The sequence below is a fragment of the Mus musculus genome, chromosome 13, assembly GCF_000001635.26.
Source record: "Mus musculus strain C57BL/6J chromosome 13, GRCm38.p6 C57BL/6J".
Taxonomy (NCBI): domain Eukaryota; kingdom Metazoa; phylum Chordata; class Mammalia; order Rodentia; family Muridae; genus Mus; species Mus musculus.
In genome coordinates, this window is record NC_000079.6 from 73,988,430 (window position 1) to 74,009,374 (window position 20,945).

General features: G+C 42.5%; 1 protein-coding gene, 1 long non-coding RNA gene and 1 pseudogene across 4 annotated transcripts in view; 1 reads left to right on the forward strand and 2 right to left on the reverse strand.

The window, feature by feature from the left end:
• Zdhhc11 (zinc finger, DHHC domain containing 11) overlaps window positions 1-4,561 on the forward strand; it is a 29,140-nt gene extending 24,579 nt beyond the window's left edge. For all 3 annotated transcript variants that reach the window (NR_153830.1, NM_027704.3, XM_006517377.4), the window contains 2 exons: window positions 3,610-3,701; window positions 4,209-4,561. Coding sequence is in view for 2 of the 3 variants with exons in the window: in NM_027704.3 (NP_081980.1) it covers window positions 3,610-3,701; window positions 4,209-4,213 (97 nt within the window). In the remaining variant the exon portion in view is untranslated. The remainder of the gene's footprint in view (window positions 1-3,609; window positions 3,702-4,208) is intronic.
• Window positions 437-736, reverse strand: Gm10126 (predicted gene 10126; annotated as a pseudogene).
• Window positions 4,562-19,699: 15,138 nt separating the features above from the next.
• Gm15912 (predicted gene 15912) lies at window positions 19,700-20,925 on the reverse strand. Its single transcript, NR_168519.1, has 3 exons — window positions 20,647-20,925; window positions 20,390-20,565; window positions 19,700-20,035 (listed from the first exon to the last, which is right to left on the reverse strand). It is a non-coding gene; the product is annotated as a predicted gene 15912 (long non-coding RNA).
• Between the last annotated feature and the right edge of the window lie 20 nt (window positions 20,926-20,945).

The window sequence follows — 20,945 nt, forward strand, 5'->3', positions numbered from 1 at the left end:
CAGGCAGGCCTCAAGCTTCTAAATTCAAGGGATCCCTGCTTTTGTCACCTAAAAGTGGGGGTACAAACCCATGTCACGGAGCCTGACTCAAGAACAAACATTTTCTCAAGAACAAACATTTTAAAAGTGTTTTGGCCAGTTGGATGTTTTGTTGTTGTTGTTAAAAGTAGCTTTTCAATATGAATGGTTCTTTTTCTACAAAGGAAGCAGTAGATCATTTTCAAAATGTGTTTATGGTGTCTTCTCATACTGTGGAGTCCATAAAGTTTGGAAGTTACAAAATTCTTTCTGTTTTGCTTTAAAAATAAAAGCTATCCTCACCTAAGGTTGTATAAGCACCTTTCAGGACACTTTGCTAATGTTTTTTGCTAATATCACAAAACACTTTGCTAGGTTTATTTGTTGTTTTACATTTTTTGTTTTAAAGTTATTTTAGTTTTTTTTTTTAAAGTTCTTCACATTTTTATTCTTTGTGCACAAAGACTAGCATGATCGGTTCCACTTGGTAGTCAGTCAAATCCATTCAAGATCGCTTAGTCCAACTTAATGAAGCCTATGTCCTTCGCGTACTGCCTGAAGCATTGGCGGCACACGTTCAACCCGTATTTGCGGATCAGACCGTGGCGGTTAGAGCAGATGCGGCAAGAGCGGGAACCCTGGCCGAACTTCCGTGGGTGACTCCAGTAGAGCTGCTGGTGACCCATCTTGCCTTCAGACGCCCGAGGAGGAGAAAGGATTTTAGTTTTTTAATTTGATGATATATACAAGATAAGATTATCCTCTCCCAACAATGTAACTATTAGTTGCCACCTCATTACAAATACACATTTCCCAGTACTCTAGTTCCCTCACACACTGGCCTGCATCTCAGCTTATGTGCTTCTGCTGTTCACAGATTCTTCAGCACCTCTGTGCCTGTGTATTATAAGACCTCATCTCCCTGTTTTAATCTCCAGCAGCACACTTCCCTCCTAAGACTTCGCTGTACCTTTGGCAATTCTTTCCCCATTTATTTCTCCCATATATGCTTTAAAAATCACTTTGCTTTGCTGAAAAACACAAATTTTGGTCTGGAGTTGCATTAAATACACTCTTTTCTTGATAGAAGCTAGTGTTTGGAATAAGGAAGTCCCTGGTAGCCTGTCTCTATAGGTGAAGAATAGGCTGGCCCTGTGGCCCCTTCCCATCCTTTGTGCCCAGGAAGTTTATACCTTGCAGAAAATTTCTCCCATCAGCCCATTTCTCCCTGCAGTGACGGGTCAGTGGTACTCCTGGGACTAAAATCATAGTTGAAGGTTCACACTTCATTCATACATATACTGACAGTTGCTTGAGGTTTTTCCATTCATTGGCCAACGAGGATAGCTTATTCCAAGAAAGAATCATTTTCTTTTAAATAACTTTTTTTTTTGTTCTAAATTGGTTTCTTAGAAACTTGATTGGCACTACTATTGTGTAAGCAAATCATTATGAATGTTGGTTTGAAATATTACCTAACCCTTTAAGCAGACTTCCAAAGTGTTTTTTTTTCCCTTTGTTTCTGACTACCAAGTGGATGCACATTATAGGAAAAAGTTTAAACTGCAAATTTTCTAAGTAAATCTAAAATTCCCATTACCCAAGTCTCCTGCCCACCAGGAGCCCAGCTGGCATTTTTACAGTCTTCCTTTTTAGTTCTCTCTCATCAGATATTTAACCCTCTGTTTAAATCATACCTGCCACTCTTGGGGCCTACTTCTTAAACGCCACATTTTTGTCAACATGGTTAAAAGAAAAAGAATCATGTTCTGTTGGTATAAATGACCTCATCTTTGGAGTATACACATGCTTCATTTCTGAAATATTATTTTTACTTTATAGTATATATTCTTTTCCAGTATGATGATGAGTTAGCCTTTTATTGGAAAGTTTAGCATGTGTGCGTTTGACAGATCACAGGGCATAGTCACAATTCTCAAAATGCAATGTTCAGTATAACCTGCTTTTTCATACCACACCCAGCAGGGCTCCAGGGACTTGGATCTGGTGGGCGTGGTGAAGTAATGAATAACAGACAAACAGGCAGGTACACTGAGAGCTGGCATCAGGTGGTCTGAGTGCTCTTCTGGAGAAACTGCACCCTAGAGGCTCAGCATGTTTATTACATAGAGTTGAGCAAAAAGGCGGCGTTATTGCATACAGCTAGTTAAGGAGACAGGGTTACTGCTTACAGATAGTAAAGAGGCAGGGTTTATCATCTACATCTGGATCGAGGGTACAGATTTAGTTAATATCAGTGAGAGAAGCCTCCATGAGGTGTGGGGGGGTGGCATTCTTCATGCCATAATTATCCAGGAGGGAGAGAGCTATAGTGGACATATTCTGCATACACTGTCAGCATTTGTACTAGGTCCCCTGAGAAACACTCTGACATCCCTCTGAGCCCGATCCTAGTGAGAAGGCTTTGCTAGGTCTGAGGCTTTGGGGTCCTTATCACGATTGGCTCCTGTCAACACATACATTCACCCAAGGACTTGACACACTCTGGGGTTTCTTGAGTGTCTGTACTTTCAGATACAGAAACTGTTTCTATGACAACCTAACAGTGTGGATATAGATAATAAACAGACACTGGTCTGTTTTGGCATATCACAGCCCAAGTTTCAGAGAACATGGTTATTGTCTTAGTCCTATGTGATACTGAACCAGTCACAAGTACAAGCAAGGGCACATGGTCTATAGTGTCAATCACAGGTATTGCTTAGTAGAGAATTCTAGGCCCCCAACCTCACAGAGCTCTTTTTCTAGTGGTTGTTAGACTACGTAGTGGGACTATTTCCTGTGACGACTGTATCTGTTGTAAAAGATTCCATGAAATAGATGGATAGAAATAGGAAGCAAACAGGAACAAAGGCTGGGATTTCACATAGGAAGAATGTTCTTGTCTGATTTGAGGGGGTTCCGGTCAGCTGTTGCCTGCCAGGTGGCTTGAATTGGTTTTCTGGTGCTGCAGAAGACATTAGCACAAACTCATTGTCTCCACACACAGCTGGGCTCTCCAGTGTCCCACAGGCTGCATTGCCTCTTATCGGTCAACGGTACCCAGAGGGGTTGAGGAAGAATCTGGCCAAGTGCTTTCAGGAAGCTTCTGGAAATCACTTTTCCCGAGATTTCTGATTTCACCCTCCATGCTGTAGGCAGCATAGCTAGCACTGTTGTTCTCGGATGTTGAGTCTCTGAGTTCTTCTGCCTTCTTCTAGCTCAATGTGATTAACATTAGCACTCCCTGCATACTCCTGGCCAGCCTCCTACATTAGCCTCCCGGTTCTGCCACAAGAAACTCCCATAAGTCAGAGATGCTGGGTGCATGTGGTGTGACCTTTTATCCATTTGCAAACACAGGGGATTGATTTGGCAAAAGAGGGTCTGACATAGGGACCAAGCAGTGTGAGGATGCACCTTTTTGTGTTTACCACTGGCTAGAAGTCAAGGTCCATCACACTAGAATCCAGTCATGGTTCCCCATTGTGCAGTACACATGGCTATTGCTCCAAGATGTTGGAATCTGAGATTCTTTGACTTCAATGATGGGGTCTTTCTTAAGCTGACGTGTCTGTCTTTCCTCTTTAGAGTGGGGTCCCAGAAGTTCCCAGTGTCTACTCTTTCGCCGAAGTCAAGTGTGTGTTTTGTGGCTTCACCTCCAAAGATCTGCCACAGTGAAGGTGAATAGAGAGTGCTGACTGGGCCTCTAGGACATAGGCCTTAAGTCACCCCTAGATCCACAGTTCCCCCATCCCGAGGAAAGAGTGATGCATTGAACTCCTGCTTGCCTGATACTGTTTTACAGTTATGGAATAGTACTCAGATAAAATTTGCAATTTTAAAAATTTAAACCTTTGTCCCTACAAAAGTGAGAAACAGAGGGACAGAAATTCTTAACTATGAGGTGTCTGGGGGACAAGAAGAAGTGGGGGGTGGAAAACAAAGTACAGAAATGAAAGTACTAAAATGGAAGCAGCATTTAGACACATTAGTGTCGCACACTGACGCTTACGATTGTAACAGATATCCAGAACTAAGATTTACAGTTAAGTGTTGAAAACAGATGGCTAAGTGGCCAGTCATGTTCCCTGACATAATGTCACAACTTAGAAGACATTGGTTTTGCTATGGTACAAAATTAATACTAGAAACTGTACTTCTAATTTGGAATTTTGATCTCTTCCTAGACTAGTGGCAAGGATGAGCCCTTCTTTCATCATGGAAACACCAAGGTATCAGCCCAAGATCATGAGGAGACCCTTCTACTCTGTGGTGCATGATGCTGCTGAGCCATGATCTTCAGTAGAATATGTGTATTATGTGTATTTTGGACTTAAGATATTTTCAATTTATGATGAGTTCCTCAGAATGCAAAGCCGTTGTCATCCAAGAATCATCTATATAGAAGAATGTTAGCAGTAATAGAGTCTAGGTGTTAAGTACATATGCATTTTCACTTTCAACTTTTCTAGATGTTTGAAAATTTTCATAATAAAATGTTGATGTATGACTTGGTAAAAATAAACATGGCAAAAGTTCATGTATTATGTTGTGTATAATATGGTATATAGTGTGTAATGTATGCATAATAATTTTGTGTTGATATGTTGTCTGTGGTACCTATAGTATCTGCTGTATCTGTGTAGGATGTGGAATGTTTTGTGTCTGTGTGGTGTGAGATGTCTGTGATATATCTGTGTGGTGTGTCTGGAGTATGCTAAGTGATGTCTGCTGTGTGATGTATGTGCTGTGTATGTCTGTGTGGTATGTGGTGCATCTTTGTTGTATGTGATATGTCTGTGATGTATCTGTGTAGAGTGTTATATGTGATGTGTGCTATGTGCAGTGTGTCTATGTGTGGTATGATGCATCTGTGAGGTGTGTGATATGTCTGTGATGCATCTGTGTGGTGTGTGATGTACACGGTAAATGTATCTGTGTGCTGCTTGATGTGTCTTTGTGGTGTGTGAGGTATGTGGTATTTGATGTACATAGTTATGCAGTAGTGGTAGTGATGGTGTGTGTGCGTGTATGTGTGTGTGCGTGTTCGTGTATGCATGTGTGAGTGTGTGTGTGTTGCAGAATCTCAGTTCATTCCTTGTGGAACAGGCCAAGAGAGTTGACTGGGTCAGATCCATTTTTGCTTGTGTTCCACCTCTGGGGGCAGCTGCTAGTGGGTTCCTAGTGGTGGTGGCTGAAGAGGTATGAACTTTGAAATTTTTGAAGGTTATTGGGGCTTCATTTTGTGGGAAAGAATTTACTTTGCTTCAGTCTTTAATGGCTTCAGAGAGAATGCCTCTTAATTTCCAGAGGGCTACACAGCTTCTTGGAGTGACCCTGAGGCTGGAGCAAAGTCTTGTGACTCTTTTCTGGACTTTTGTTGACATATGTTGTAGCCTGGCTGACCTACCCCAGATCAGCCATTAAAAGCATCTGGCTTACAGTTCAGAGGTTTAGTCAATTATCGTCATGGTGGGAAATGTGGCAGCATGCTGGCAGACATGGTGCTGGAGAAAGAGCTGAGAGTTCTACATCTTGATCTGCAGGCAGTAGAAGGAGACTGTGAGCCATGCTGGGTATAGCTTAAGAATATATGTGACCTCAAAACCTACCCCCACAGTGACATACTTCCTTCAATAAGGCCATACCTATTCCAGCAAGACTACACCTTCTAATAGTGCCACTCCCTATGGGCCAAGCATTCAAACACACGAGTTTATGGGGGCCAGTCCTATTCAAACTAACCACACCTATACACTTGGAAAAAGGTCCAAGAGCTCACACCTTTTATTTCACCTGCTGTGGGACAAATTTTCCTGCATTTAGAAACACGAGTGCCAAATACAGACAGCAATATGCTAAAGTGGGCACAGTGATATTAATGGATCCAGCCTCATAAATCTCTATCTAGTTCTAAATCTTTCCAAGTTAACCATATCTTTGTGACAAAAGGTGCTTTACAAGGCAATGAACACAAATTATCATAGCAGGTACAATAAAACATAGACAATCTTGTCTATAATAGGAAACCAAGTTGTTGATTTGAATTTTTCACCCAGTGAAAATTCTGGCTTAATGATTTGACTCGTGAGTCAAAAACAAAAAATTTAAGTAATAATATTTTATACAACCCTTTCAGGAAGTGGAAAAGAAATGAAAATACTCCAGCTCATTCTATTTTCATCTGACACAAAGACTCTGTAATGTCATAAAAAGCCCCCTAGGTCAGTAGTTTTCATGAAAATACCAATGGAAAGCTGGGCTTGGTGAATGCCATGAAGACAAACCATGGAGAATGTGGTGAATGAGGAAAACCCACCACAGCAGATTTCACTGGACCCACCCAGGAAGAACCTGTGTGTGTGGTGAGCATGGAGACCCTCACCTGCGTGAACAGGTGAGGCATGCCATGGATAGAGAGGGTCATGTATGTCTTACTGTACCCCCTTCCCTGCACTCCACATCCTTCCTGTGTTGTGGCCAGTATCACATGCCTGAGCTTTGTCAGGGTGTTATAGACACAGTGACCCCATCACTTCCAGGTCACCCTCCACAAACACTTCTTACTTCATCCACCCAGTTTTTCATATTTATGAAGTGCCGGTGTCTCAGGATGGCCCTGGGAGTTATTAGTAAAGGAAGGGTCACTATGACTTAATACAGAAGGAACTTAAGTTTTTAACCCATTTGTGTTTTACATCAATGGAAGCATCGATGCTATTTCTAACCTGCTTGTGCTTTATATGAACAGAAACATCAGTGCTGTTGAAAAATGGATAAATTAGTACTATCATGAGCCTGGGACCATAAATATAGCCACGATACATGCCACGATAGATTAAAATTTATTGCAGAAATACAGAATTGTCTTAAGGTTCTAAAAAACAGTTATGAGGCCTGGGGATCCTTGATTTCAAGGTTAGCCTGGGCTATTATCTAGAGAGCAGGGAGATTAGATCAGCAGGAGTGACAACCAGCAGAGTGTACATCTACGACATTGCCAAAGAACAAAATAACAGTTATTTAAAAACTATAATGAGATACCCTATCACATCCATTAGGATGATTACATATTTTAAGAAAATAATAAAGCCCTAAAAAATATCATATATTGGTAGCAATTGAGAAAGTGGAATTCTTGTGCCCTTAATTTACACTCAGAATCATTTTGGCTACTATAAATTCCCATAATGCACTTTAGGGTCACTGTCTCAGTTTTACCTTTAAAAAGCCTAAAGGACATTCAATAGGGATTGTGGGAGGTCTACCATGTTAGCAGTATTTTCTGTACTAATCCATGAACTATAGATTGATGTGTCATTTTTTAAACAATGATTTTTAGATTCTGTACAAATTTTGTGCCAGTTTTGTTAGATTCATTGTTTTAAATGGTATTATGAGTTGAATAATTTTAGTTTTTTGACTTAATATATCCAAATATAAATAGTGTTCTGTATACTATTTGATCTATAACCTTGCATTATTATCTGCTTCCCTCATGCTGGGGTTAAAGGTGTAAACCACCATTGTCCAGCACTTTATTATTTTTATTCATATTTTTATATAATTCTGAATCACGTTGACTGGGGTAAAGGATAATTTTACTTTTTAATTTACATGTCTTCAATTTGTATTGTAGTGGGTATATACAGAAGAAAAGCTGTGCCATGGATTGTATTCACCCTCACCTGTTAAGATAGTTCCACAGTGGTATTCGGGAAGGTACATAGAGGGTATTTGCAGCTTACTAGTACTACTGTGTTGGAATTCATTCATGAGCAGGTATTAAGGACACAATTTTTTATGAGCCTGTGGATGTGAGCAGCATGTGAGGCATCATCCAGGGACAGGGATGGCGGGCAGGACCATACTGTGGGAAAGAACAGGGATTGTGGGAGCACAATGCTCACAGTTGGGTCGCTGAGAGGCATCCTCTGGGGAAACTACAGGACAGATTTACAGAAACACCTACCTAGAAAAACCCATCATGATAACAGCAAGTCCAGCTGTGTCCCCAAACCTGGAGGCCATAGTCACCGAGAAGTTGGTCTGGGCTCCAGGCTTGTATCTAGTCCTGTTGCTTAAGGTCCCCAGCTACCTCTGTTCACCTCTTCAGATGGCCCTGTTCTGGAGCTCCTGTGCTGGAGAGCACAGGAAATACTCATGGACTTGGGTGTCACAAAGACCTCACTCCAGGGAAGACTGGGGAAGTTATTGTCTACAACGTCAAGTTTCTGCAACTTCTCTAGGCTCCATTTCTTCATCAGGAAATAAGAGGATGTAACAGTCAATTTGAGAAATGGGTTGTGTGAGAGAACAAAAGGGATTGCGAATGCAGCTGCCGCTCCTCTCTTTAGATTTTGGGCCACAGAATGGAAATTGCAGTTCTTGGTTAGAGACAGACTTTGTGACCAACTTGCTTTTAAGTAGCCTACATTTAAAAAATAGATCTATTTATTTTGTGTATATGAGTGTTCTATCTGAATATACACCTCCATGCCAGAAGAGAGCATCAGATACCAATCATAGATGGTGTGAGCCACCATGTGGTTGCTGGGAATTGAACTTAGGACCTCTGGAAGAGTAAAGGGTGCTCTTAACCACTGAGCCATCTCTCCAGCCTCTATCCTTCATGTTTTAGCCACTTGTGATGGCTACTCTTGGTGGTCAACTTGACCTCATCTGAAATTAACTAAAACCCAAGTGGCTGGATATACTTGTGAGGGATTGTTTTCTTAAGTAAAGCATTTGAAGTGGGAAGACCCACTTTTAGTTCAGATCTATTTAGGCGGGAAGAGACCCCTTTAATCTGCCTACACAACAACATGGAAGAAGAAAGCTTAACCTTTTTGCCTACTTGCTCTTACTCTCACTGGCAAGTTATATATATATATACACACACACACACTGTATATGTCATTCTAATAAATGCCACATATACACTCCATCCTATAGGTCCTGTTCCTCTAGAGAACCTTGACTAACACATTCCTTATCTTTGAGAGTAGCAAGTGTACTGCCTGCTGCCTAGAGCTAGAGCAGGGTCCAGCATGGCATCAACTTCTGTGGCTTGCCTTCTGAGACTTGTCCACTCTTTTCTCTTGTGTTCCTTTTTCTCTTCTTTTTATACCTTAACATATACTCTCCCAAAAGAGACTTAAATGTAATTCATTGTTACCTAATGTTATGAATCTTTTGAAAATTGTTCTTTGTACTTAATACCAAATTGCCAGATCTTCCTGTACTTGATGTCCTGTGGTCCTTTTTCTTGATGGACACTGATATGGCCTCTGTATTATTGATATCAAAATATGCTGCCATGCCAGATGTATGGAGGCTTCTCCTGGGTCCATCCTCGGCAGTCACTGCTGGGCTTCTGAGTGTTCGGCTCTGCAAATGAGGCTGTTTTCTAAAGTTGCCCTCCAGGCCACACTCTGCTGGTAACATGAAGAATGCTCTGATGATTAGGACACTTCAGTCCTGCCAGTATTGTGGATAGGTAACTCTAGCACTTCCTTCATCACTAATGAGGCTGAGCACATTTGTTTGAGACAGTTACCTTTATTTTTATTTAGTATTGTTGTTGTTGTTATTTTACTTATTCACTTTGCAACCTCCTCATTGCTCCCTCCTGGTCACCCTCTCCTAAAATCCTTCCCTCTCCCTGTCTCTTCTGAGCCAGTGGGTGCCCTCTTGGGCATCCCCTCACCCTGGCACATCAAGTCTCTGTGAGACTAGGTGCATCCTCTCCCACTGAGGCCAGACAAGGCAGCCTAGCTAGAAGAACATTAGCCACATACAGGCAACAGCTTTTGGGCTAGTCCTCTCTCTGAGACAGTTTCTTATGCTGCCCCGATGTCCTCACACTCACACCCAAATGCTGAGGCTGTAGGAGAGCACCACCACACCTGGCTTTCCTTAATGATTCTGGATTGCCTGAGACACACCCTTTGTCAGTTAGGTAAACTACAGGTGGAGTTTTTAGGTATGGAACTTAGCTGCTCTTCATTTAACACCATCTAATGAGCCAAAGCCACAAATGCCAATACTTAAACTTACTTTATAGATAACAATTTTTTGGTCTAATTAATATGCCTTTCTACTTGAATACCTGAAATAATAACAGTGATTTTTTTTAGACAAATACTTAACACTATTTGTATTGTTGTATAAGTCCTTTCCCTATGGTCCATTTGAGTATAGGCTGTAAAGTAGGCATCTGATTCCCTCTGTACCCAATTTCCATCTTGTACTGTTCCTTTCAGTGGTTAGTCTTCTCCACTTCTGTTCCATCAGAGTGCACATATGCACATGTGCAGTTCTGTTTCCACCCTCCTTGATCAATACCACTTCTCTGCTTGTCTCTTCCTTCTCTAGTCCTCCCATATTCTGAGCCTCCTCAATTTTGATAAGCAAGAATCCCTTCCTGGAAGGTCCCTAATCTCCAGTATTACTCCAGTATTTTCTCCGTGGCGGCTCCCTTTCTCTTGTGTCCTAACAGCAGAGTCTCCTTGTTTCCTATGGGGTGGAAGAGGCTGTCTGTTAGATGTGCAGGTCCTGCTGAATGTTCTGCACAGAGACAATGGGCCTCTACTCCCAAACCTGTGCTCAACCGCACATCTCAGGCCATCCATCATCCTTCATCCCTGGCCCTACTGTCACTATACCCCTAGGTCTAGACTGTCTCTTGCTTTCTATGGCAAAGATGATCGACACTGGCTAAGGATCCACCTCTACTTGTAATCCTGTGGCAGTGTCCTCCTCTTTGTGCTTCAGCTTCTCCTCTTGTGTTTCCTCTTTAAAAATGTGCTTGGTATGTTCATCTGTTCCTTCTTACCTCCTGGACCCTGTGTCATCAGCATGATGTAGTGTTTGCTACTGTTTCTGGACATTTCTGCAAAGGACTGTGAGCATGTGTGTTAGAAATGCACATTCAACGTCTCATACGGCGGAACTGTCTGTTTCTCCCTTTGAATTCAAATTCATATTGAAGTGGCATCGTCTCTACATTTAAAATGTTCTTTTTGGAGTCTGGAGAGATAGCTCAGTGGTTAAGAGCCTATACTGCTCATAACTATAAAATCTGGCTCAAGGGCATCCAATGCTTTTGGCTGTCAGGAATGCTTTATGTGCGATATGTATCTTTACTAATGATTTCTAGTTTCACTCCACTATAACTAAAAAGTATAAGTAGTGTGATGTAAAATGTTTTAAATGTACTAAGAGGTTGTTTTTGTGTGTGTGCGATGGTGTGACTTTGCTATGGTCTGTGTATCACTGTTTGGCATAGTCATGTTGGGTGTAATTAGTTTGTCGTGTTATTTAAGTTTTTGTTTTTCATTTTGATATATGTCTAATTGCTCCATTGATTACTGAAAATGGTATTTTGAAGTCTTCCATAATTATTGCAGAATTCTCTATTTCTATTTCTCTCTTCAATTCTGTTTTTGCTCCACATCTTTTAGGACAATGTCTTTAGGTATACAAATTGGGCCTTTTATCAAGAATATATAATGTATTTCTTTGGACACTGTGTTTTATTTGGTTTTGGTTGTTTGAGAATGGACAAAGGGAGTAGAATTCATCAAAAGGCCAATAGGATGTTATATGCATCCATAAAGTTACTGTTAAGAAAAGACTTCACGGTTTTTACAATTTTGTGATTGTCATGGATTATATTTATTCATTATGGGCCCAATAACAACTATTTATTATTATTTTAGTATTTATCCTTTAAATTATATAGAAGAGAGAGGAATTAAAATGTAAGCATAATATTTGGACTATTGTACATTTATTTAATCTGTTTTCTTTATCCCTCACAGCTTTGTATAGCATGTCTGAATAACTGTATAGCATTCCCTTAGCAGTTGTATAATTGTATAATAATTCCCTTAGCACTTTTTTTTTTCAGGCTAGATTTTTCTGGTGAGAAATTTATTCAATTTTTGTTTATGAGAAAATGTCTTAGTTTCTCCTTCATTCTTGAAGGATAGATTTGTCAGCTGTAGAAAATCTTTAGCCGTCTTACATGTCGTTAGGAACAAGTCAGGACAGGAACTCAAAACAGGGTAGGAATTTGGAGACAGGAGGTTATGTAGAGGCCATGGTGGAGCAGTGCTTACTCTCTTGTTCCTAATGACTTGTTCAGTCTGCTTTCCTATAGAACCCAGGATTACCACTAGCCCAGGGCCTTCCCCCACCAGTCACTATTAAAGAAAATACCCTACAGGCTTGCCTACACACTGGGTCATATAGATGCATTGTCTTTAGTGAGACTTCCTCTTCTCCAGTGACTCTAGCTTATGTTGACATACAACTAGCCAGCCCAATCTGGCCACTAAAATAAGAACACACTCTCAATCTCCTGGCCATTTGCTTCCAGCTAAGAACTGTGAGGTATGATTGGACTACAAAGTGAGGTTTCAGCCCTCTCCTGTTCTGTTACTGTGGCAGAGCTAGCAGTTCCTGACGCTGCCACTCCATCTCAGAACCCTCTTAGGACATTTCAGAAACCAGCTGACAGGCAGGAAAGGCATCGCAAACGTTTTCACTTTGGACTTGGGAGCTACAGACTCCTTTGGCAGATGGGCATCTCTTTCCAACTACGTAACCTGAACAAGTGAGCCAACCCGAGGCATATTTCGGAGAGAGAGAGACCACAGTGTTGGGTTTTGCACATGCTCTGGGGAGGTTCGAATTGGGCTAATCTATTTATCATCCAAGCCTAGAGAAAGAACAGACCTGTAACCAACCATCCCTCCTCAGGCCTTTGAGCAGTGTGTGAGATATGCAGCATAAGGTCTCCAGGAGGCAGAAATGAACATATTCAGAAGAGAGAAGCTGAGAGGAGAGAAGCTGGGAAGCTAATAAGCAGAAGTCAAAGTGGGGAGATATGAAAAGACTGGGAGACACTGAGCTCACAATAGCAAAACTGACGCCTTCAGAGGACAGAAATAACACTGCAAAAAAAAATTGTCTCAGTGGGGCAGAGGATAACTTGGGAAGAAATAGCTTCAACTCACATGGAATGTTTTTAAAAATTATTTATTATTTATTTATGTATATGAGTCCACTGTAGGTGTCTTCAGACACACCAGAAAAGGGCATTGGATCCCATTATAGGTGGTTGTAAACTACCATGTGGCTACTGGGAATTGAACTCAGGACTTTTAGAAGAGCGATCAGTGCTCTTAAGTGCTGAGTCATCTCTCCAGCCCCGCATGGAATGTTTATGAGACAACTGCAAGCTGCTGCATCTTCTCTGTATTGCTGACTCTGTACTTCTGAGAGGTGGCTCTGCACTGTGGGCTGACCTTTGTTTATAATATCTCGTGCTGGCTACCACAGAAGCTAGGACACTTTTGCCATCCTCTTGTGTGGCCAGCAAAGAAACTTGGACTTTGTGTGCGTGTGTGTGTGTGTGTGTGTGTGTGTGTGTGTGTGTGTAGCACATGTGCATATCTGTGTGTGTCTACATATGCACACACACATATACACTTCACATATGTGTGTGTGTTGTGTGTATGTGTTGGCTTCATAAAGGACACAGAGGGTGGAACTAGGAAATAGTCATGTTAACAAGGCACCATGTAATTTTCAATGCTAAAGCTATAACCAGCCTGGCAGAAAAGAAGAGGCTCTAAAGAGACATTTGCCTCTCTTGACCTGACTATCAGACTATTAAACATCAGACTCTTCCCAAATGGGAATTTCCTCAGGAATCTCATTCTAGAAGGAAAGGGTACCAGCCAGGGAGAAAATTTGCCTCCTGGAAAGAGATTTCATTTCAAATAGCTCACTGTTTAAACCTTGATCTTACCTCAGGACCTGGAAGATATACTTGAGGGGTTTGCTAGATCTTTTTGTCTCTCTTCCCAATGAGGCCACATTGAATAAATCGTTTTCTGCCTTCTATTTTTAATTTGGCTCCTTTTTATTGGTTTGTTGAGGACTGGTAGCTAGATATGACTTGGGGCACAGGTTGTAACCCTCATGTCCAATAACACAGCCCTGCTTTTAAAAAAAAAATGTCTGGCCTCTTCATTAGCCTGCTAAAGTTAGAGTGCTCTTAAACATTTGTTTTCAAAACAGCTGCCAGTCAGTTTTTAAATGACTGACAGTATGAAGATGCCTCTTAATGAGTCACTGGGAACATCTGAGTATGCTCTCAATCTTTCAGTAATTCCTCAGTATTTCCTAACTCTGGAGAAGGGGCTCCAGGCAAAGAGAGTCATCCACAGGCTTAAAGCGCATTTTAAAGATCATCCATACAAATGTATGGGACAAAGGATGGAGGGAGGAGACAAAAGCTAGTCTAAGGGAGCCAGATCTCACAGAGATCCACCTGTCTGCCTCCAGAGAGCTGGGGGAGGAGGAAGGGTGGAGGGCCGACATGGAGTAACAGAGGGATGAATGTGTGGCTATTGCCTATAGCCCAGCTGCTGCCCTGGCTCATGGCAAGTGACCCTCAGAGCACACAGAAGCTCAGAGACTGAGGGGTGGCTCACTTTCAACTCAAACCTCCAGGAAGAGGCCAGCCTCTGGCTTCCAGAAGGGTATCTCAGAACTTACAAATAGAAGGTTCTCCAGAAAGAGATGAGCTGCATGTGGCTGGGTGGCTAAGGACAGGAGAAAGGGTGGCACACGTACTCTGCAGCTTCATACCTGAACATGAACAAAGGCTTAAGAACTAAGATTTGTAAAAGGGAGTGTCCAGGTTATATAGTAAATCTTGTGCTATAAAATTACTAGCTCACACATAAAAGCATAAAAGCATACTTTTATTTGCACCTGGGATCTAGAGTAAATGAAGAGATATTCCAGAGGTTGGAGAAGAGAGAGCTTAGGGGAAGTGGGGTCAGCCTAATGATAGAGCTTCTTGGGTGAGAGTTGAAATGGATAGAGCTGTGTACCAGTCCTGAACTCTAAAGCAGGGGGAGCCAGTGTGATCTCAGCCTAATAGAAATATAAACTGAACTCGTGATACCTAGAATTTTAAGATCAACCAAAATATATGCAAAAAGATCAAGACATGTGCAGAACCCCGAGTTTATTAGTCAGAGCTGGTTTCTGCTCGCTGTACAGACTGTCTTTCTTACCTGGTGTCCAGGCTCAGGTCAGGACTTTATGTCTTTCCCATGGCTACTATTAAAATTTCCACTTAACAGTGTACTATAATGCTTTTATATTCATTGTTTTCATATCTTCTCTGTCTGTCTGTCTGACTCTCTCTATCTCATGCACATATGTGTGTGTATATGTGTGTGTGTGTGTGTGTGTGTGTGTGTGTGTGTGTGTGTGTGTGTAGGCCAGAGGACAACTTCAGAGCTGTCCACCTTGCTTTTCTTCTGGAACAACAGCTGAAGGTCTACTTAGTGACATCACTGAACACCCAGGTGTGCTCTCTTCATCTTTTCTTGTGCAAAGCCGCTCTATAACTCTGACTTCATATGGATTGTCTTTCCTTCTTTTTACTCTTCTTTCTCAGTGTATACAGTTTTCACCACTAGAAATTTGATTGGATTGTTGTATTTTCCAAATGAGAGGAAATAGTTATGATACTTTTTAAATGCACTTATGCTGGTTTTAGGTCAGCAAATTAGTGTCGTAATTATAGGTCGATATTTTTCTTGCAGCTTTGCCTAATATTTCTAGTTAGATGCCAGAAAATGTGAAGCTTACTTTTTCTTGGAGTTGAATATTTGTGTATTCAGTATTATCATTCTATGTTGTAATTGTTTAGTATCAGTTTGGTCTTTTTGTGCCTTGCTATTAAGTTATGGATAAGACCCAAGTGGAGCTCATTCAAGGGTGACTACTGCCTCTGTGAAGCCACAGACTTCTGCAGTTTAGTTTTAGTCAGTGAGCATGAGTTTTGAGCCTCCTAGACTTGTCAGGGTAGTGTTTGTGCCAGCCCTGTTCTCTCTGGCATGTTTTCACTTCCCCCACCCCCCCAGGATTAGATAGCTTCCTCCTTTGTCTGAGTGATCTGTACTCTGCTGAACACTTGAAGGACCTTATGGTATTCCCTCTCCTAGGTTGCATGGCTTTTCCATCATGTACGTCACTGCCTGAGTTCTCCTCTCTACTCTAAAGTTGGCAAGTTCTTAGAGCTGGGTGCTCACTTTTCAGAGACCATAGTCCTTTGCTGTCTTACTTTCAGACATCACATCTGTTTTGTGTTACTTCAGAGAGAGAGAGAGAACTCCAACTTGCTGGGAGGCCCTTTGTGACAGTTATTCACATGCTAGGCACCACTACATATCTTTATAAATATTGTTTATGAGCAAAAGCACATCTCAGACACACTCAGGTTCCCCCTGTTATTGACTGGACTGTGAACCACACACTTCATATAACATCAGGGTCCTTCAGATCTGTACCCTCGATGCTGTACACAGAAAGGTGGGTGATCTTTTGTCAGGAGATAGTAGATGACCACCACATGGCGTAAAATCCAGAGATGCCATTCTCTGTATCACCACCATGAGTCTAGAAGGAAAGGTGGAACTAGCTGATAAGGTCTCTCTTTCTACAGGGATGGAGACTTCCTGGCCACAAGAGGTTATACTGTAGCTCCATTTGGATATCATCTTTCATTAAGTCTAAGTTTCCATTGTTGACCAGTGAGACTAGAATTCCAGGACAAAGCTGCATAGGCAAATTTCAGTGTGTGCCTCTGTGAAGAAGAAAGCTCTTAAAAATGTTGTCCTGTAGGCAAGATGGACGTCTACAGCCAACCTGAGCCACATTTTGTCTCCATGGGTTGCAAATTCAATCCACACAAGCTGAGTTATCTCTTGTGGAGGGAGATACTGTGCCCAGCCTTGAGGCTGCTGTATGGTCAAGATGTTTTTAGCCCAAAGAAGCAAAACTTAAGATTCTTAAAACTTGGAACATTTTAATACTAAATTTGTAGAGTTGTAGCTCAAAAATAAAATGTGATACTTTCATTAATAGAATATATACATGTTTTTCATATGTGATAAACATAGAAAAGTAAAAAAATGCTTTGTCCCAGAGAAGTCCAATGAGAATCATTGGCCAACCGAGGAGGGCTTATTGAGCAGGATCAGGTGTCTCCAGGTGGAAAGAGCCACTTGCCCTTCTCTTATGCTCTGTGGGCCAAATGCTTCCCACATGGGTCTTCTTTTGGGTCTCAGGTGGGTTTTCTGGGAATCAAAGTCAACCGGAAGTAACATTGTGGCTGGTAACAGGGACACTCAGCAGAACTCCAGGCTTAGAGAAGCTCACATATTAGTAGAATTTTCTGTGATTCCTTGGCTGGGCTACTTAGTGACAACCTGACCCTGTTGTGACTCCTGGAGACAAGATTTCTGCATGGAGCCTTCTAGTGCTATATGGAAATAAGCTGAGGCCATACGTGGAACCTTGTTAAAGGGTTTCTGAATTTGGCCTTGTATGGGTAGAAAGATGTAGGGTGGTATGAAGGTAGAATGCATTACCATCTTCAGGTCTGCTTGTTCACAAGGCTTTGGCAGTGTCCAGCCCTGTCTGGTTCTGAAGGCACGATCAGAATCACTGAGTAGAGGGGTCCCAAGGTCCCAAGGCTGCATTCCTCTTTTCCTTTGGAGCTTAACCTCTGACTCAGACCCCAGAGCTATGAGCCTCCTGGTCTCAATCTAGGCTGCCAGGTTAGGTTTGTGTTTGGCAGTCATAGAGGTGCTGAAATTTGCTCGTGGCCCATTTTCAGCGAAACCCATAGACAGGCGTCCCTGGCATCGTAAGCTAAATATTTAGGGCTTACCAGACGTCACCTACCTGCTCACAATTACAAAGAGATATAATCTGGTTTTTAAGACACATATCCTTCAGAATTAACCAGAAACCACCCTAGAATTCTGGCTAGGTCCAGGCTAGGACTGCCAGAAGCAGCAGGTGTCTTTCTTTATGCTTTCCTCAGGACTGCAGAGAGAAATCAAGGCTATCAACAAAGGCTCCTGCCAGACAGTAACAATCCTCTGCAGCTGTTTGCTATAGGCACTAGTTGCTCTCCCACAGTGGGCTGCATTTCTAAGCCTCTCTGTTGGGCTATACCTAGTAGGCTCTTACAGTAGGCTGTACCTCCTGGTCTTTGTGTAACTCTGATGGAGGCTTCTGTAGCAGGTTCTTAGGACATGGGCTGCCGAGACCCTTCCTGGAGGAGACAGGAACAAATATCTGCACAATCCTGTTGGAAACATGACAGTGTCTCAGGCTCTCTGCCACATCCTGTTGTTGTTGTTGTTTTTTTAAAAAAGATTATTTATTTATTTATTATTTATTTTTATTATATTATTTATTATTTATTTATTATTATATTATATGTTATATTATTTTATTATATATTATATATGTTATATTATATTTTATATTATTATTATTATATTATATGTACATAATATATATATATTATTATATTATATGTACGCTGTAGCTGTCTTCAGACACCCCAGAAGAGGGCATCAAATCTCATTACAGATGGTTGTGAGCCACCATGTAGTTGCTGGGATTTGAACTCAGGAACTTCGGAAGAGCAGTCAGTGCTCTTAACCTCTGAGCCATCTCTCCAGCCCCACAACCTGTTCTTATCTGGAACTCAGCATAGCTCCCACTCCACACACCCCCACCCCCGCACCATTGTTCTCAGATTTTGAAGGTTGCTAATGATCATTCATTCTTTCCCTCTCTGGACTCCATGCTGTCCATAGATAGGACACTTCTTGGCTAGGCTACTGCTCTAGACTGCATATTTCACCTAATCCTCTGTCACAAAAAAAGACGGGACCTCACCTTGGTCTGCAGCATTCAAATCTCCTGGAGCCTAAACCTGTATATGGTGGTCTGCCTAGGTTATGTGCTCTGATACTGCAGGGGTCATGTGGACACAGACTCCTGGATATAGGATCCACTGGGATAATCTAAGACAAGCTCCCATCTGAAAGTAGCAACAATAATTTCAAATGCAGACACCCTCATGGACTTTTTGTGGTCCTGGATCTCCAAACAGGAAAAGAAGCCTTTTCCCCCCCGAACTATGTCCCCAGACCAAGACCCTGTTTACATGTAAGGTCATATTTTGAGGTTCCAAATGTAGTGAATTTGGAGGGCCACCATCACCCCAGCAGAGGTGTTTTGCTGGGTCACTATGAGGGATGCTCACCAGAGGCACATCCATTGGATTTGGTGCAGGTCTCCTATACAGATTGTCGCAGGTAAGAGCCTTGAAACTTCAGCAGCTGTCATGCTGCAGGAGGGTCAGGTCAGAAGCCATGATCCGAACCCGTCAAGCTGACATCTTGGACTATGGTTGTTAACAGCCGGGCCTCTAGAACTTTATTATATTGATACAAGTCTTCCTGTATTTAATCCCCAGAACCCACATTAGGCATCCCACAATTACCTGTAATTCCAGCTCTAAGAAATCTAACTTACCCATCTGGTTTCCGAGGGCACCCAGCATGCAAATGGCGCACATACTTTCAAACAGGCATATGCACACACAATAAATAAAAATAAAATTTAACGATAAAGTCACCATTTCGAAACATGCTAATAGAAACATAAACATGTATTTCAGCTTTCAGAACTTCATTTACATTGTTGATTTTCAGAGAATGGGAGGTTTCTTAGTTAGGGTTTTACTGCTGTGAACAGACACCATGACCAAGGCAAATCTTATAAAGGACACATTTAATTGGGGTTGGTTTACAGGTTCTGAGGTTCAGTCCATTATCATCAAGGTGGGAGCATGGCAGCATCCAGGCAGGCATGGTGCAAGAGGAGCTGAGAGTTCTACATCTTCATCTGAAGGCTGCTACTCACTTCCAGGCAGCTAGGGTGAGGGTCTTAAGTCCATGCCCACAGTGACACACCTACTCCAACCAGGTCACACCTACTCCAACAAGGCCACACCTCCAAATAGTGCCACTTCTTGGGCCAAGCATATACAAACCATCACAGCAGGACTTGGGGCTTTGTGGGACATAAGGCAAGTGGCCAAGCCAAGACCCTATAAAAAAGGAGAGAGTCTGGGTCTGGTTCTCCATTCCTTATAGTCCCACAGTCCTGAACTCACATGGCTTCCATGGTGAGTGGGAATTCTCGGGAGAGCAAGAATTAGAAGTAACTTTTTAGTCATTTTTGAGTAGCCGAAGAAAGCAGAGAGTCCGGGGGATCTGAGGGTCAGAGACTACCATGGGGAGGGGTAATTTGCTCCAAGTGCTCAGGTGGGCCCCATTTCTGAAGTTTCAAAACAAGGTTTCCTCAAGCATGAGTTAATTTGTCAGACACTCAGAAAATTCCCCAACACACACTCACTCACACACACACACACACACACACACACACACACACACACACTTACTCAGTGGGTGACTTGGTTAGAGTCTGAGACAGAACCTGGAGGACTGAAGAGTCTATTGAACCAAATCTTCCAGCCCCATTGCCTCCTTGCTAACCCCATAATCTTCTTCAGAGCCACCAGTGCGACCCTGACCTCACCACAGAGTCAGCGGGGTGGAGATCCCGTGGCAAGCGTCCCTAGAAGGAAGGAAAATCAGCAGAGACTCTAAGGATCCTTTTCGTGCAGGTAACCCGAGTGGCCAGCATCTCACCACGCACATCAAGCTCTCCAGGCAGGTAGGGATCAGCAACGGGTTGTGCGCAGTGTAGTCTGCGACTGCGCCACCAGCCTCAGCTTCCCTACTTGCGACTGGCCGCACGCCCGGGGCCCCAGGGCCAGGTGTGCCCTAGTCGCTCTTCCCCAACCTCAGCCCGGTTCCCACGCTCCACAGCTCCACAGCGACCGCACCCTGGGTCGAGCGGCGTCCATAGGCTGGCTGTGCCTGTGGCAGCCTTGTAAGGCAGTGGCTGCCTCGGGTGTCAGTGCGCTGCGCTCCTGCTGGGAGGGGCCTTAGTGC